The sequence below is a fragment of the Podarcis liolepis genome (assembly GCF_965112155.1).
Source record: "Podarcis liolepis genome assembly, chromosome: 1".
Classification (NCBI taxonomy): domain Eukaryota; kingdom Metazoa; phylum Chordata; class Lepidosauria; order Squamata; family Lacertidae; genus Podarcis; species Podarcis liolepis.
The window spans coordinates 80,983,681-81,002,396 of NC_139554.1; the positions used below are offsets into that span (position 1 = coordinate 80,983,681).

Genomic DNA, 18,716 nt, shown 5'->3' on the forward strand with positions numbered 1-18,716 from the left:
TCTTCCATCTGGAAAACGGTGACTAAGGACAGCACCTATGCCAAAAGGTGAGGCGTCGCAGGCAAGGACCAGCGGCCTGGATTCACTGTACTGTACCAGCACACTGTCTGAAGAAAGGAGAGCCTTGACCGCGTTGAAGGCCGCCGTCTCCCGATGACCCCAGGCCCAAGGCGTCTTAGTGCTAAGGAGTCGGTGAAGAGGCTCAGCCACTGTGGCTTTGTGGGGCAGGAACATGTTATAAAAGTTCAGCAGCCCCAGGAATGCCTGCAACTCCGTTTTGTTCTTTGGGGTGGGGGCCTGCTGGATAGCGCGGATCTTGGATGTGGTTGGATGAAGGCCGGAGGCATCGATAAGATAGCCCAGGAACTCTACCTGTGGAACGGCAATCTGGCACTTCTCCCTCTTTACCTTGAGCCCGGCCTCCTGGAACCTGGTCAGCACGGCACGGAGGCGCTCAAACAGCTGCTGGTGTGAGTCTGCAGACACCAAGACGTCATCAAAATATGGTACCACGCCCGGAAGCCCTTGCAGGAGACGCTCCATAAGGCTTTGGAAGATGCCAGGAGCCACACTCACCCCGAACTGCAACCGGCGGCAACGGAATGCCCCCCGGTGGGTGACGATCGTCTGGGCTTCAGCAGTGGCATCATCGACTGGCAGTTGTTGATAGGCTTGGGCAAGGTCCAGCTTAGCGAAGACCTTACCCTCACCCAGGGAATGCAGCAGGTGTTGGACAACAGGAACCGGATAAGCGTGCTGCTGAAGTGCCTTGTTGATCGTGCACTTGTAGTCAGCGCAGATTCTCACCGATCCATCTGGCTTGACAGGCGTGACGATGGGGGTTTCCCACTTTGCGTGGTCAACCGGCTCCAAAACTCCTTGGGCGATCAGTTTGTCCAGTTGTTCGTCCACCTTAGCCTTGAGAGCAAAGGGAACCCGGCGTGGCTTTAGCTTGATGGGGGCGACTTGTGGATCAAGGCTAAAGGAGATGGGCGTACCTGTATATTGCCCCAAGGTGCCGTCAAAAACCTCGGCAAAGTCTTTGACCAGACCCTCAGTCTCTGCGTTAGAGATGCAGTTGATGCCGGTGACTTCCAGGCCGAGGGCATTAAACCAGTCTAGCCCTAGGAGGCTTGGCCGCTGACCTTCGACCACCACCAACCGGAGCAGGCCCGAAAAATCCTTGAAGGCGATCCGGAACCGGCCAACGCCTACCACAGGAATGTCGTTTCCCTGGTAGTCTCTCAGGTGTACGCGGTGAGAGCCGAGTTGCCTTTTGGACACTCTGGGTACCAGTCTTTTGATGGTGCTCCATGACACGATGGACAGGGCAGACCCGGTGTCGATCTCCATGTCACATGGAGCTCCTTCAATGAGCACCGTGACGTTCAGCTTGCGTCGCGTAGGCGAGTCGGTTTGGCCAATCGTGGTTCCAGACGGGCAGCGGCAGTTGGTGAGAGCGAAACAACTTTCCTTGGCAGACTGGAGTGAAGACTTGGACTTGCGAGTCGATGAAGGGGGGGTGTCAGACGGAGCCGATCGGCAGACCTTAGCGATGTGGCCCCTTCTGGAACACTTCCTACAGATGGCGTCTCTGAATCGACACTTGGCACGGGAATGGTTGCCTCCGCAGCCAGCACATTCCGGTTGGCCCTTGGACTTCTGTTGGAACTTCCTGCGCTCCCGCTTTGTCTGGTGCACGTCATCGTCTTCACTGGAGGATGCCTCATCACTGCTGGCCTCTTCATGATGCACCGGAACTGGCTCCCTAGCAAGACGCGGGCTGCTGGACTTGCGGATCTCCTGGGCGGAGCGTTCAGCAGCTTCTGAGGCCACAGCCTCCTCAATGGCTTTCTGTAGCGTGAGGTCTGGCTTGGCTAGGAGACGCCGTTGCAGATGGATGTCCCGGACCCCACAGACGATTCGATCCATCAGGGCATCGTCTAAGTCTCGGAACTCACAGTGCATTGCAGCCTGTCGCAGGGCGGTGGTGTAGTTGTTGATTGACTCCCCCTCTGCCTGGTTCCGGTGGTAGAACGCATGGCGGGCAGCAATCTTGGACGGCTTCGGTGCGTAGTGGTTGCGGAGCTTCTCTTGGATCGTGTCCCATGGTGTTGCCTGGACTGCTTCAGGCGCAACCAATGCTCGGGTCGTCTCAAACACCTCAGGCCCACAGAGGCTGAGGAATAGGCCCCGCTTCCGATCCGTTGATACTGCTGTCAGCTCGTTGGCTTGGAGGTAGCAGTCGAACCGAGCGAGGTAGGAGTCCCATGATTCAGAGGCTGGCGCAAACGGCGGTAGAGGCACAAGTGAAGCCATGATTCCGATGCCGGCGTGAAGGGCGATGGATGGAACACAGTGCTCTAGCCAGAACAGTCAGCTCTGAATTGGTTCTGCCCAGTGATTTCGCTCAGTGATTTCGCTCAGTGATTTCGCTCTGTGATTCAGCTCAGTTCAGAGGCTGGCCGCATCTGGCTGTGCTCTGATGTCCATCTATCCCATCCTCGTCGCCAGTGTTAAGTCGTGGGTTGACATAGCAGCCGGCACAGCGATTTCTTCAAGTAGCTCTTTTATTCTGGTAAGCTGAAATAGAACTGACTGCGAACAGCTCAGCCGGCCTGTATTTATAGGAGCCGGCTGTCAACATTGTAACCACAACAGCCCAGAGTTCCCGCCTAAAATAACTGCCGCGGACCTGAGTGAAAACTATCTACAGACCTGAGTGAAAACTATATACAGTATCCCCCTGTTGGCCCAGGGTGAAACTACACTACATAACATATCCCATTCTGCCACCTCAGGGTTCTGCCACCTCATTTAGCGGTATCAGGGCTGCCCTTACCATTAAGCAAAGTGAAGTGACCACATCAGGCGACAGGTGCCAGAAGGCAGGGAGTATGTTTTGGAGGTGTGCCACATAGCACACCCCATAAGGCAGCCTACCACCTTCAAGTACAGTGGAGGACATTGCCTCATCACCGGTGTTGAAACTACATTCAATGGCCTGTTCAGCTCACTTCTGTACATGGAATGTGGGAGGAGGGAGCCATCTTGTTATTTTGCTCAGGCAGAAAAATGCCTTAGGCCGGATGCAGGCCACTCATGAAGTCCCTACCTGCGTAAGCTTTCCAGAGGCACAAGGTACATTTACATGTACGTTGCATGAGCACTGACCTGTTCGTGTCTAATGTCATCACACATCGATGGTGTGACCATAGGTAGAAGGCTGTGTGCAGTTCTGGTCTTCGCCTCGCCTCAAAAAGGATATTTTTAGAGACAGAAAAGTTTTTTTTAAAGGGCAACCAGAATAATCAATGAGTTGCAGAAGCTCCCCTTTGAGGGGAGATTACAACATTTGGAACTTTTTTAGTTTAGGACAAATGATAGAGGACTATAAGATTGGTTACGGGGATGTTTTTCTCTCACCCTCGTAATACTAAAACCCCGTGATGCTGAATTTTGAAAGGCTCAGGACAGAGAAAACAAAGTACTTTTTCAAAGAGTGCACTCCAGCTACTGAATTCACTCCGACAAGATGTAGTGATGGCCACCAACTTAGAAAGCTTTAAAAGAGGACTGGACAAATTTGGGGAATAGAAGGCTCCCAGTGGCTAATAGCTGTGATGACTATATTTTTCCCCACTGTCAGAGGCAGAATGCCTCTGAATAGCAGCTGCAGGGAATCACAAGTGGAGAGTGTACTGGTAAACTCAGATGCTGCTCGTGGGCTTCCCATAGGCATCTAGCTGGCTGTGTTGAGAACAGGATGGTGGACTCGATGGGCCTTTGGCCTGATCCAGCAGAGCTTTTCATACGGTCTTTCATAGTACTCTAGTGGCACACACACCTAGGCCATTGATCACTCTTAGATATAATTACTATGTGATAATGCACATATATGTTAAGTGCATTTAAAAGTGACCAGGCCCATGTAGGAAGCTTATATAGGTAAGGGTGACCTGCTTCAGGCCATGGCCTCACCTAGCATAAATGGACAAAACGATAAATGATTTGATGGCCTTCATCAAAGAAGAAACGACTAACCTTCTTGCCAGGAATAACTGCACAAGAACTGTTAACGGAGATAGTAGAAAGCAGGTATTCCGCTACTGGTATGGTACACCAGCCCTACCATAAGGCAGAGAGAGGCAGCTGCCTCAGGTAGCAATTGTAGAGGAGGGGCGTATGGCTCCAGCCCTTACCATTCCCCTGAGTCTGCTAACCTGCTACCTCCAGGTGCGGTGTAGAAAACACTGTACTATTACCAGTGATGAAGTAAGCTAAAACTGCCAGTCCAATTGGATTTTATGTATGGGATGGTAGGGTGCCATTTTGTCCTTTGCCTCAGGCAGTAAAATATATTGGGCAGGACCTGCTGTGCATTCTGCATATGTTGACCATCTTATTCAGGGCCAAACTAGTCAGTATAGGAAACGTATGAGCACATTCTCTCCTATGTTGTTTTTTTTAAAACAAACAAACAAACAGCAACCATAAAAAGTCAGGGAGCAGAATCAGACCCAGGCAATAAAAATGTCCCCATGCATACAGCAGCTTTGGGTTAGCGATTTTCACCAGGATCATAGCATAAGACGAAGGTGTTACACCTTCTTCACCACGCTGAGAGGTCCCGATCCTGACTGCTGTCTCCCCCTGCAATTGCTGCTTATTTTTAAAACATGAAGTATATTTGTAGATTTAACTAATTGTCTAGTTTGTGTGGGCATAAAGTAGCTGCACAACAGAATGAACTCAAAACACAAAAAGTAAATAAGCCTCAGCTAATTAGCCAGAGCTCCAAGAAACAAAAGACAATGGTCAGATCATTGGCTTGGCGGGTGTTTAAACAAATTTCAAGGAAGCTGGGATTATTTACCCCTGTTGCAATTGAATCTGGCCCACCATTTCCCAAGGAACTTATTTTAGAACAATTCAGGATTCATCACTACCCCCCCCACACTACACACAAGCCTGCAACTAGGTTCAGTTATGGATTTTATTATAGTGTTAATTTAAATGCTCATTTAAAAGGAGATGGAGATGGAGGCTCAAGCAAGGAATGTTGTCAAAAGACAGTGAACAATAAAATTAAGCAAGTATATTAAATTAAAACATGAATTTTGTATTGGTAGAAATAATTGTATTTACAATCCTGGAGATTAAAAAACCTATTTATGTACTGGAAAATTGATCTACTTTCTTAATGCATTGATCAACATGCCCTTGTAGTTTATGTTGCAGGAGGGATTTTTCATTTCCCTGCCCCTTCTCTTATGTGGCCCCAATCCAGAGAAATATTCCCAAAGACTTGTGCATGATGTTGCACTTACCATTTCAAAGGTGGATCTAGTCTGGACTGCAGAAGTTTCTGTAGACAGGACACTAGAAAATGCTTCATTTTTTGTAAACCGCTTTAATGTATTTTTAAACAATCAAACGGTACATAGAATTTTACAAGATAAATAAATTACCGTATTTTTCGCTCTATAACACGCACCCGACCATAACACGCACGTAGTTTATAGAGGAGGAAAACAAGAAAAAAATATTCTAAATGAAACAGTGGATGTATGATTTTTGTGGTTCATGCTGTGGCCATAGACATGTGATCTGACAGTGAGTTTGGAGTGGCCCAATGCAAAAATCCTGAGGATCCATGTGGATCCATGCTTTGTAACCACATTTTTGCACCACTGCGGCCCCAGGCAACAGTGTGTGTGTGATTTTTTGGTGCAATATGTAGCCATGGACATGCTATGTGATATGATGGTGAATTTGTGGTGACCCAGTGCAAAAATCCTGAGGATCCATGTGGATCCGTGCTTTGTAACCACGTTTTAAGTGGGGAGGGAAGGAAAAGCACTCAAGGGACAAGGAGCACGCGTGGAGTGGGTGGAGAAGGATGCTGCTAATAAAGAAGCAGGCTTTCTATCCCCCTCTCCTCCCCACTCAGCGACTCTTCTCCCGCTTTGCTGTTTCAAAGTGAGCCACGGAGGAGGGAAGGAAGGGGAACCATGGATCCTCTGCTCACGACTGCAGCAGATCCCCCCCGCCACCCATAGGCATTCGCTCCATAACACGCACAGAAATTTTCCCTTACTTTCTAGGAGGAAAAAAGTGAGTGTTATGGTGCAAAAAATACGGTAAATGTATCAGAGTAGTTTAAAATTTGTAGTAATAGACATGCCCCCCCAATTTCATTCAGATTGCAATGTATAGGGAGAATTTAATCCTTCCCTCCTCACCCGTGTTCCTGACAAAAACTGCTTTTCATGCTGCTATTTGCCTTAGAAAACACATTTAATTGGTCCAAATTAGATTTCTGTTGAGATCATGGCTGCAGTGGGAAGAGCTAAATCGCCCCTCCCTGCACTCTAAGATTCCAATTAGAATCCACCCAGCCATTATTACAATTTAGAAATCCTGGACCTGCTTCCAAGTTTGGCTGTCAGCCTTAATCAGCTCTCAGGTGAGACAGGTATTAGGAGAAAGGTGTGTCTTGGACATGAAACAAGGTCAAATGCAGCCCTTCAGTCATGTATGGAAGCCCACTAGGGACAGTATAGGTGTTTTGGGTTCTGCTGCTTGCCTGAACAACAGACACTGTCAAGTGTCCGGCAGGACAAAATACATGACTGTTGCACTGCAGTTGACTTGATGGGTCATAAGTTGTTCAGGCCTGCATTAAAAAAATCAGTCAAGACCAGATTTTCAGTCACTGTAAAATGGGAGTTCTGCATTAGTTGGTGGCTGGGGAGCACTTAAAAAAAAAGTCTTAATCATAAGCACAATGAATAGAATTCCAACTAAATCTCCATAATTTTGGGTGCTCCCAGACTGCTGTTATTTTCAGGTGGGATTTACTCACATACCAACAACTTCAGGTTGTGCAATCAAAGTTGGTTTGGTACTTTTGCTCAACAAACTCCCCACCCGCCCACCCCACTCCGCAACTGGATTTTTCTGCAATGAGGAAAGTGGTGTGAAAACGCCACAGAAAGTGGAGGATAACAATTGCTTGAGGCAATGTTGTAGAAGCTCCCCACAAATAAACCAGAATGGATGCTTCATAAACAACCAACATGAAAAAGAGCTCTAAAAGCCAAGCAGAGGTGCGATCAAAATTTTCCTTCTACTCTGGATTAATGAATCTGTAATAATGACTATGCCCTGGTTGGGTGTTCACAATGGCTAGTGCTGTTTCAAATCATTACTGTCTCCCCACTTCCCCCCATACAGGCATCCATCAATAGAGTCTAAGGAGGCTAACAGTAAGCTAAAAACAAACAATCAATACAACACAACATCAAAACCAAAAATCCAATAAAACAGTTAAAAGAACAGTGCTAGCAATAAGTACAGTGCTAGCACTAAGTCCAGCAACAGTCCAAGACATTTTGCTCCCTGAGGCAGAATAACTAATGGCGCAATATCGCTCTCCCCACTTTTAAGGTGCAGAGTGCCCAAAATTGGCTAAGTAATTTGGGCACTTTATTTCAAAAAACCCAGGAAGAAAATCTCACAGGTTTTTCCCTGACGGTCAAAAAGTAACAATAATAACCTTTTCATGACACTCAAAATCAGCAGCCTGAGACACCTACTTCACCCTACCTAATGTTAGGGCTGGTTCTGCATCAGCCACCAAGGGCTCAGGAGAATAAGAATTAAAGGACTACAAGATTGGCTTGCATGAGTGTCACTGAGGAATTTATTCTATAAACAGGGTACAATCAAAGAGAAGGCCCTGCCCACTGTTGCCTCCTGTGTTATTTATATAAATGGTATTAAAGTGATGCAGTACTTAATTCTGTTAATATGATGGTCTAAGCCAGGAGTGGGAATGGTGTGGCCTTCCAGATGTTACTGGACTACTACAACATCTAACCATTGGCCACGTTGGCTGGCGCTCATGGGAGTTGAAGTCCAAGAATGTCTGGAGGACCACAGCTTTGTCACATCTGGTTTAACCAGGCTAGTAATATGCATATATGATTATTATTTTTTATTTTTGAACAGCACAGTGTTCTCCTGGGACTACTTTTATGTCCTTTCCTGCCCCGCTTTTTCCAATAGGCTTTTGCCCTTTAATCTTCATACTGGGTTCACTTTACATGCAAAGCTGGATAGTAGTTATTAAGCAATGTAGACTAGGAAATTTAGCAATTATGGGGCAAGAATTTAGATCACCTTATATATTGGTAACAGGCTGAAAAAAGGCAGCAAAGAGTAGGACTAAAATAACAGGCCTTACAACGGAGGGAAGTAAGCAGTGGTGTTCCTCAAGGGTCTGTATTGGCTTGGGAATCCACAACTACTTGTTTATACATGATATGATGTTTGGGGTGAGAAGAGAAGTGGTCAGGTTGTGGCCAGCCACCCTTGGTACAAGGTGCTAGACTAGGTGGATTCTTAACCCAGCAGGGCTCTTAAATTTGTAAGAAATCTCTAGTCAATTCCCTCCTTCGTGATTCAGGCAGTGATAATTGGAGACATGAAGCTAAATTCATGAGCTAAATTTTCAAAAAAAGGCAAACAGCTCCTATGCTGAGAGAAGGAGGAATTTAAGACAGATTCTAGTATCCATCTGTTTCTACTAAGCTGAAAGTGGGCTTCTGAGTTCAGATGCACATCTTGGGAATAAATGGAAAGGTGTCGCCTTTTCAAATTACAGCAGGCATAACCGCCGCCCCCCCAATGTTTCCCCATATTTGGAAAAATAGTGAGAACAAGTGGACATAAAATGCCAGATTGGTTTCTGAATAATGAGGACACGGCTGTTGGTCCAGGACCAGAACAGGAGACATGTGCAGTTATGAATATTACCATATATCCAAGACCATAAAATTCCTATCACACCTGTCATCTGTAGGCCACTTGGTCTGATATGTCAACTTCACATCTCAAAGATGCTGACATTCATTGTCATTTGATGTCCATTTAGAGATGTGAGTAATGAGGGTGAAAATTATTTTCTTTTCCCATCCTTTTGGGTATGGTATTAACCAAAATCCCCCCCTCACTGCTTTTCGCCAGCAGGACGTGGGATCACAAATGAATGGTCTCTTCTTGACTTGAGAGCAGAACAAAGAAAACAGATACGTGGGCACCTGAAAGCCTCAGGTGCTGCAAACTGGTATTGGCCTCAAAGAAGGCAGCACCAGTAGAGTAGTCATCTACCGCAGAAAGCCGGGCAAAATGAAAGGACCGTTGTGGATGGCAGATGGAGAGGACTTTCAGAGAAAGCTGAACAGAGCCAGAGAGAGCCAGCATGGACAGAAATGAAAATACAGAACCAAGAGAGAAATCGAGAGAGGTACCTTTTCTGATCGCCATTAAGGAAAGGGTCATTAGCAGCACATCCATCAGGTCCATCATGCATGAGCGTGCACTGAACAGCAATGATCTTCAGAGCTGGGGAGAGGAAAAGGCCCAGCATGCTCTTCATTTCATTCTCCTCCTGACGTTGTGATTAGTTTCCATACAGTAGTTTATTTCGTTTGCTTGTGGTTTCAATCGTCAGGAAACTGTCAGTACACTCTTAGTCCTGGTGGCAACTCAAGCAGACTGAAAAGTGCAGCAATGTGAGAAAAAGGTATTGGGGGTGGGGAGGGGGCAGGAAAGAAATATGAAACCCATGTGAAATAATACTGGCGTATACCACAGGCCACTAGCATTAGGATGCCCATCATCATGGCCAGAGGACACACACAAAGAACCAAGGTCCTGGTAGTTGTACACATCATTCTTTGTCTCATAAGTAGATGCTACTGGAGTTGTCTTGTTTTTTTGGCTCCAGGACCTTCATGATCCTCCTCCCTCTAGATGCCTGACATATGAAAGAATAGTGTTTTGGTTTTTCTTCCTTTCAAAATTAAGATATTGATTTTTTTAAAATAGAGAGCAAGAAACAAATCCCCAATCACCACCTTCCTGCTCCCTGGTCAAACCAGCTAACGATATACAAATCATCCCCAAGTTCTTTCCCACATATGTCCCTGTGTGCCAGGCAGGCAGAAACCATGTTCTTTTGTTGTAGCATATATAATAAAACCGGACCAAATGATATAGAATTACAGATGTGTATCAGATTTATTTGTATACGCAGCTTGTGGGTCAACTTTTCCATTAATGCCAAGATCCAAGTTTGGATAGTCCAATCCCTTAACAAGTTTCCAGCCAGGATTCTCCTGTACTTGGCAATCGTCAGTCTAGCTGCTATGATGGGATATATAAGTCTTTACGAAGCAATGTTTCAACATCGGCATCAAAAACAGAAAGGAGAGCAAGCCTGGTGCCAGGTGAAAGTTTTTGTTTAGCTATATGTTCCATTTCCTGAAAAACTTCACCCAAACAAAGCAACTTTGGAGCAAGACCACTGCATGTAATTTTAAAAAGCTGGTGGACCTGCATTCTCTCCAGCAGCTGTTATATCTGCTACTCAATATCCTGCTAAGCCACTGTAGATAGAAGTGCCAAGGATGGGTAGGTTTGATAGTGCTTTCCTTGACCCTAGCTGAATCTGACCAAAGAAGCAGAGCAACCCAGATTGCCTGCCATTCCTCATCAGATATAGGTATCCCTGTATCACCTTCCCAAAACTTTTTCAATCCATAATTAAAACCTGTAGGAGTCTGAGCAAGCATTTTGTAAAGGTTCTTTTGAATTCAAAAGAAGATCTAGTAGCATGACTTTTGATCTCAGGGTGAGTTATTAAGTAGAAAGTATGATAGATATGTATGAATATTGGTCACTGACCATAATGAAGAGATTGATTGATAGACTGATGGATATGTTTCCGATGAAATGGAACATCTTTTAATTTGGTTTGAATCACATCATCCTTCAGAAGTGCTGGCCTCGTTTAAATCACCACTTTCTCATTTCCTGAAAATATATCTATCTGAGTTCTGAAATAAAGGATGTTCAGTAACGGGTCATGGAAGAGATGGAAGGTCCAAAAATCTAACCATGAGATCTGCAGATCGCCCTGGATCATTAACAAAATATATTTAAAATGAGAGGCATTGTGCTATCACTGAAGGGTTGGCAAGGCCAGATATTTTTGACGGTTGGAGCAAACCAAACTGCCTTTTGAAGTCACAGCTGCTTTGTACCATTTATTGAGGGGAGATGTGTATTCACAGGAGAATAGTTTGAAAAAGAAAAAGTAATATTGGAAGCCACATCATTTTTATGGCTGCTGTCTAAGCCAGGCAGGGGCAAGTGGCAATTCTCCAATTTTGTAACTGGAGTTTGAATTCTGAAATCAGCCATTTGTAATTTGGGGTAAAGTGTCCACAAAAATGCATGTATTAGTGAAAATAACATCAAAATATATTATATTAGAGCAATTTATTTGCAAAAATGTGTACGTTAGGCAAAAATGGATACAAAAATATCTTTAATTAGGAGAAATTCACACTAAAATGCTGACAAATTTTCATGAGACTTTTTTCAATCACAAATTCTTGTGGAAATGTGGAGAAGTGATTTTTTAAGACTGGAAAAATGAGAAACTTAGGGGACTGAAATTGACAGATTTGTCTATCCCTAACCACAACCCTCTCTCATCAAACCAGTGTTTTTTTCTGGGGGGATGCAGGATTACGCATACCCCTAAACATTTTGTGAATCTTTGTACTTTTTTCCATTTACTGTATTTATTTTTCCTGATTTGAACTATAGAATGGTGATTTTTCTTGAGTCAAATTGAGAGTACCCCTAAACATTTTTATTTTTTTAGAAAAAAGCACTGCATCAAACCATTTGTTACCTGTAGTAACATTTCCATTTGAATGGACAGCACATCCTGTGGCCTTTAATCTGGTGCTCTTACCCAGATAAATTAGAAGGAACCACAGACAGGCAAAAGTATCTCACCTCACACTTTTAAAGTTACTTCTGCCCTAAGTCCTCTGCACAAAGAAAACCACCACATGCAAGGCCCATGAAGTTTAACTGGTGCCCTCTAATGGAGAGCAGTCAATACTACAGAAATGCATTGGTGCATGGGGCTGCAGGATTGACATGATATCGGAGACATATCGACCCACAGCAAATCATTATCTTGACCTTACTTTGGACATGATCTAGGAGGCTGCCACACTGTCGTTTATTTGTGAACTTGGTGCTGCTCCTGCATGCAAGTTCTGTGCAGTGTCCACACAACCTTGTACTCATCAGAATGCTCTCTCTGCCTGTCTGTCTCTCACACGCAGTCTATATTTACCATTTCTGCCTTTTTTCTTTTTGTTCCTTATTGATTTTCTGCAGATATGGCAGACTTCTCGCACTTTGATGAGGATGCTGTGTGGACACTGTGCAAAACATGCATGCATTAGCATTGCCAAGTCCACTGCTGTGAGGAAGTCCCCCAAAGTCAAAATAAAGTAATGGCCGTTTCCCTTAACCAGCGGAACTTAATTTGAGAAGACCATCTAAGAATCACTTGTCACTGTAAGGAAGCAGACAGTGTGGCTTCCAAATCTTGCGAGAAGTGCTGGCAAGTGGATGTGCTTCTGCTTCTTGCAGTTCCATTGTACTGTCCAAATGGAAATACATGGGGGGGGGGGAATGTGCAAGCCATATGCTTGAGCCAGTGCAAGAGAGTGGATTTTGCGCCAGGAGACACATGGCCCCAGTCATACACAAACACAATCTGTTGCGGGTATGAAGCTGCTTGGTTGTAACTCAGCCACAGAGGAGAGGAACCACTGCCATTTTTTAATTTGGAATGAGATTTCCGTATCAGATGTTCCCCTCTTCCTCTTTATTTGCTTGTTAAATTAGTGCAGGATACGACTGCCAGGCAGAAAAGGGCAACCCAAATAATCCATAGGCTGGAGAAACAGATGGCAGATTTCTACAGGCACTTTCAAGCCTCTCTTCACAGACAGAAACAAAAGATGAGAATTCTGCGCTCAGAAAAAACATTGTTCTGCAGTCCTGTGGTACTGTGGCTTTCCTTCTGCCCTTCCCTCTATAGATGTATAATCTAGACTAGACAGGCAAATCTGGAATAAAGGCAGGAGGTGGAGGATAAATCTTTCCACCTAGCAGCACCGTGATTGTTCCTCCGGTCTGTTCAAGGCAGACATGGTGGATCTGTAGCCCTACAGATGTTGTTGAACTACAACTGCTATCAGCTCCAGATAGCACAGTCAATGGTCAGGGATGATGAGAGCTGTCATCCATAAAGATTGGGGTCACACAGGTTGCCCACCCTTAGTGTAATGTTTTAATAGCAAGGCTGGCATCGGGGTAGAGAGAAGACATGTGACAGCAATAGCCACGACTGACTCCCACTGCAAGCTACATGATGACCCAAAGAGAAGCTCTGCCTATTGCACCTGGAGACTAGTCCCTCCAGAACGTCCACCACAGCTATAACCTCGCAGCTGCCTTGCACCCCCTGCAGCTTCATTCACATCAGCATTTCTCCCTCCCCATGACGCCCCAAAGGAAATGTCACTCTTGATTATTTGTTAATTACTCACCACCCAGAGCCGATTATTGTGGAGGCACAGTAGTTAATGGCTGAGTTGATTTATACATCTTTCAATTTGCCACTTAACAGCCCCTAGCAATGACTGTCTTTACAAATGCCTCATTAAATTTCATTTAGTTAAATGTCTTTTGCCTTGTTACAGAAAGGATTTTTTAATTATTTTTTTTAGGAAATAGTTATTTCAGCTGGTCGGTACCTATTTTTCTCGTTATGTCTACAGGTTACAAGTGTATATGGGATTTGTAGCGGAACCTGCCAACTTTGCCTCTCACAGTGCCTTGTTACTTGGAAAGAGGATCTTGTTGGTACATATTAAATGCTGAAACTGTGGAAATTTTAGTATTTTTGGAGTGGGACACCTTGAGCGACCCTAAAAGATTAAGACACTCTGAAATGGAAAAAGGAGAGGCAGCCACAGGAATGTGTCTTTTGAAGGTCACGTGTATTTCAAAATGTGTTTTCTTTATGTTTTCATGGGGGCGGGAACCCTGATTCTCTGCCCTATTAGCACAGCTTCCAGGGTGGTTAACAACCATAAAAGCAATCAGAGCAATGAAACGAAAACACCAGCACAATGTAATTGGCAATACAACCCTATGGATTTCTACTCAGAAGTGCACCCTGCTGAGGTCAATGGAACTAACTTCCAAGGAAGATGATTATAGAATTGCAGCCTAAAAGAGCAAAATGGAAACAGCAGGGGAAGATAAAAATAAGTGAGCGTAACCAGCAGAAGACCCACTCAGCTGGCATTTAAGAATGCTGGGGGAAATGGAAGAAAGCTCTCTGACTGGCAAAAGGAAGGTGTGAGAGTGAGGCACCAGCCAGGCCATCCTCTCTGAGGAAAGCCATCCAGAAGTGAGGCAAAAGAGAGAGAGAGAGAGAGAGAGACTGAGAATGATGGGGGTAATATGTTTTAGCAATGGGATATGTACAGTCTTCAGAAGGGAAGAGGATAGGATTACTGACATATATGAGACAGCTACTGTACTAGTTTCTATTTTCATTTATTCAAAGTATTAATAAGCTACCTTTTGAGGTCAAGTAGTGTACAAAAGAATGTATGAAACATGTCATAGTGGTATACATTATTATAAGAAGGCTTGTCTGAATTACATGAGCCCAGGGTAGGGAACCCTTGTTATTTCAAGGGCTGCATTCTCACAGGGTAATCTGTTGGGGGGCACATACAAGCAGTATGTAGGGCCAGAGGCAAACTGCAGGTGGAGTCAGAGGTGAGTAGCATTTGTAGAATTATAGGATTGCTTGCTCTCACTCTCTGCCATTACATATTTTTTATGGGCTTGCTGAGTAGCCCTCTCTCTCTCTCTCTCTCTCTCTCTCTCTCTCTCTCTCTCACACACACACACACACACACACACACACCCCACAGAAGAGGGATCCAGCAAGGGAAGGTGGGCTTAATTATGGGCCGAGTGAGAACCAACTGACTCAGAAGGCATCAGTGGGATCTGTTGCCTGGCAACTACCAACATGGAAAGACTTGCCTTCACTGAGTGAGATCCAGCTGCTCAGTCCCACTCTCCTGAGGAGAAATGTCAGCAGTAGCTCTGATGCCTAGTAGGCAGAGGCCAAATGGAAACATCAGGGAAAACCATGGATATGAACAAGAAATGCCACCAGTATAATCCTTACACCCTATAGAAATCATGTTAACTTTGTTATTGGGGTGGACAAATCTGTCAATTCCGGTTTCTCTCAGTTTCTTATTTTTCAATAGACAAAGTTTCATTCATTTGTTCATTTTTCTGACCATAAGTTCAGTTCTCTGGATTTCTAGATCTGTTTGCTTTTTTTTTTTAACTCTCAATGAAAATTCGCCAACATTTTAGTGTGAATTTTTCCTAATATACAGGTTTTGAACCTAATTTTGCCTATCATGGACATTTTTGCAAAGCAATTTCTTTTACAGTGCATTTTTGTATGTTGTTTCATATGCATTTTATTCATGCTTCATCCCAATATTTGAATTTTTGTACACATTTGTTGGCTGGACAACTGTGTTGCAAAATTCGGAGAAGTGGCCATTTCAAAGGATGGCTCTAATTTGGTCTGCATATTGCTTCAGAAAGCGTGAATTAGACAGAATCACCTGTGAACTGAATCAATTTTCTCCCTAACCCTACTGACAACAGACCTGAATGTGATTTTCACTGTGGTAACATTTTGTGAGCTGCCCTGAGAGCTTCTGTGTGTGACAAATCTGTATATTCTTATCAGTATGAATAGATAAGAAGTAGTGATTCCCAGTCTGCAGAGCAAGAGTGGGCCCACAGGGTCCTGAAGGCCTCATGCGACCTCCCAGCCATGCCTCAGGTCCATTGCCACTGACACAGAGAAGGCCTTCTGTGGTATAGAAAGATAAATTTTACCAGGCGCAACGTCTCCCACCACTGATGTATTAGGACAGGCAAAGAGGTACCCACTAAAATCTGCTAGACAACTATTAGAAGACATCTGAATGCAGCCTTGTTTAGGGAAGCTTTTAATGTTTGATGCATTACTGTTTTTTAATATTTTGTTGGAAGCCGCCCAGAGTGGCTGGGGAAGCCCAGCCAGATAGGCGGGGCATAAACAAACAAATGGCACAATAGTCCTGCTCTGTTTGACATCTGACCTTCACAAAGAAGGACATATGGGGAATCTGTGTGTGTCTGGTTTCTTCACTATACAGCTTTTGGCAAAAGCTGAAGACAGAACCCTTTAACCGGGCCTTTGACCCCTCAGATGTGCGCTTCCAGGGCCCACCCTATTCCTGTAATTTGACTACTTTTGACTAATCTGTTTTGACTACTTTTCATTTGCAATTGTTGCAATAAATGGCAGCAGCAGCAGCAGCAGCAGCAGTTGTGATGTGGATCTCCCTTTGCTTCCTTCAGCATTGGATTTTCTACTGCTCTGAAGAAGGAGAGGAGCAACCTCCTGCCTTCAGCATCATGAAGAGTAGGAGAGGCTCTCCCATGGCACTTGTGCAAGTATTTTGCCCTAACACACTAAGGAATGAGAGAAGATTGTTTTGATGCGCAGCAGACCACATACTAAGCGGATAACATGACCAGACAATTGAAACAATACACAGAGGACTCTTAAGTGACACATGAGGATTAGTCAGTTAAAACCTGTGGTGCTTCCAATTGTCCAGCCACATTATCCACTTTAAAGACAGTTTACCTTGTAGGGCTACTTTAGTATTGCTTTTCAGAGAGGAATTTCCAGCTGCAAATGTTCATTGCTTTTAGCATTTAATCCATACACCTCTTTCAGCTCGTTAATTGGAACATATAGTGTTTTGTCCATCAGCTACTGAAGAAAAATTGTGTTTGAACATGCACTTTACTAATTTAACCACAATAATTTCCATAGGAATTATGCTTAGCTTGGTAGATCTGTCTTTTTGTCAGCAGGAGATGAGGAATTTAATTCCTGGGCTAAATGAGGCCTGCTTCAAGATGGACAGCTTCTAAAACTATTCATTTATTCTCTTTCTCTGTGTGCTACACATGAAATTTCAATTGACTCCCCGCACTGCTGGGGGTATTGCACTTTCTGCATGTGAACATCCTCTTATGTTCCATCTATCCTAGAGATGTGAAATCACCATGTGAATGGGGAAGGGGAAGGTACAATTCATCTCCTAAGCAACATATATTATTTTTTTCCCTTCTTTATTTTTAAAGACAAACATCTGTCTGGGTTTCTCCAATATGGCTCTGCTTGGGATGTGTGCTTACGGCTGCAGCCTTTTCTCAGTGACTAGCACAGCAATCTGAATCAAACTGCTTCCCCAAATATGCTGTTTTGGCTTAACAATGGTATAAGGTGCTCTGAGTCTACTGGGAGGAGATGGGGTTAGGGGAAATATAGAAATTCAAATGAAGTTCAGCACAAATTTCAGAGGGGCTTAAATTGCCCAGGAAAGGTCCCTGGGATCTGAACAACTTTGTCCAGGTCAGCTGGTTTCTCCCAACCACTCTGCATACAACTCCTTTATTGGACTGGACTTTGCTCATTCACTTAAAAAAATACTGTAGTTATGCTGTTGTGCAAGAGGAAAGAGCTCTTTAAGAGCTCTATAAGAACTGTGCACTTAACTGTACAAACAAACGTCTGTGAGGGCCCTAAATCTTGTTTTGTTTTTGGCATCAGTTTCCAAATATGACTTGAAGGAATGCAAATATTAAAACAGTTGCATTTGGGGTTTTTTAAAAAGTGATTGGGACTGTCCAATGGGCAGAGAAAGAAGCAGATTTCAGAATGAGAGGAAGAATGTTTTTTAACTTAGAAAAAAATGGGAAGGAACACAATTCTTTACACCACAGGCTCTTGAAGTAAAATGCCAGCCTAGAAGTGTCTCTTGGCTACCTCCCTAATCCAATGCTTGTGTGGTGCTGGACTAGGAGTCAGAATAGTAATCTACCCACTTCCACTTGGTACAAACCACACCTGCCTCACTTGTTAATTCCATACCTCTTCTTCAGGCCAGTGGTGAATAACCCTTTCCCTGGCATACAAGTTTTTAGATTCCCTAAAGGTCCATCTTTCAAGAACATTAATACACATTGCTGGTGTATATGGGATCAATAATTCCTCTCTTTCTTTCCTTTGGGGTCACTTGCGTTCACAGGTTAGGGGGTGAAAGTGAGCATTGTCCCACTCTGTTGATTTCCATCATGCAGCTATGAGGAAGCTTAATGGATTGATGTCCCAATGAGGGATGTCCCACTGAGAGAGCTCTTGTCCAGAGTGCTGCAATAAGGGTGTTTTTGCTGACTCATCAACAGAGGGGAAGGAATGAAGAACATAATCATTTCTAGGCCTTGTTATTGAGGCAGACCACCTCTCTTTGGCCTGCCATGAGCTAAAGCAGATGTGCATCACTATAGGTAACAGAGTCCTCAGGACACTTCCAAACCCCTCTCTCCAGCTACACACTCCTTGAGGTTTTCTGCCTGGTTGCAAATGTGTCCTTGAGGTATGATAATGACTCTTGCTTCTCTGGATGGAGGGCAAAGAGGGGCAGGTGAGTGTGTACAGTAGCATCTGTCAGGGCTGCATGGGTGCCTTGCTCTCCTGACTTCCCTATGCCATGCATTGCTGCAGGTTACCAAGAGGTGAAGCGGGAAGTCAGCGGGGATCTCCGCACGGTGCAGCGCGGCATCGGATTGGCTCTGCTGCTGCACCGCACCGT

General features: G+C 44.5%; 1 protein-coding gene across 4 annotated transcripts in view; it reads right to left on the bottom strand.

Annotated features, from left to right (window-relative positions):
• Positions 1 to 10,050, bottom strand: part of CD6 (CD6 molecule) — a 45,163-nt gene extending 35,113 nt beyond the window's left edge. For all 4 annotated transcript variants that reach the window (XM_083513377.1, XM_083513376.1, XM_083513375.1 and 1 more), the window contains exon 1: positions 9,318 to 10,050. In XM_083513377.1, the coding sequence (XP_083369503.1) occupies positions 9,318 to 9,375 (58 nt within the window). In that variant the 5' untranslated portion in view covers positions 9,376 to 10,050. The remainder of the gene's footprint in view (positions 1 to 9,317) is intronic.
• Positions 10,051 to 18,716: the final 8,666 nt, after the last annotated feature.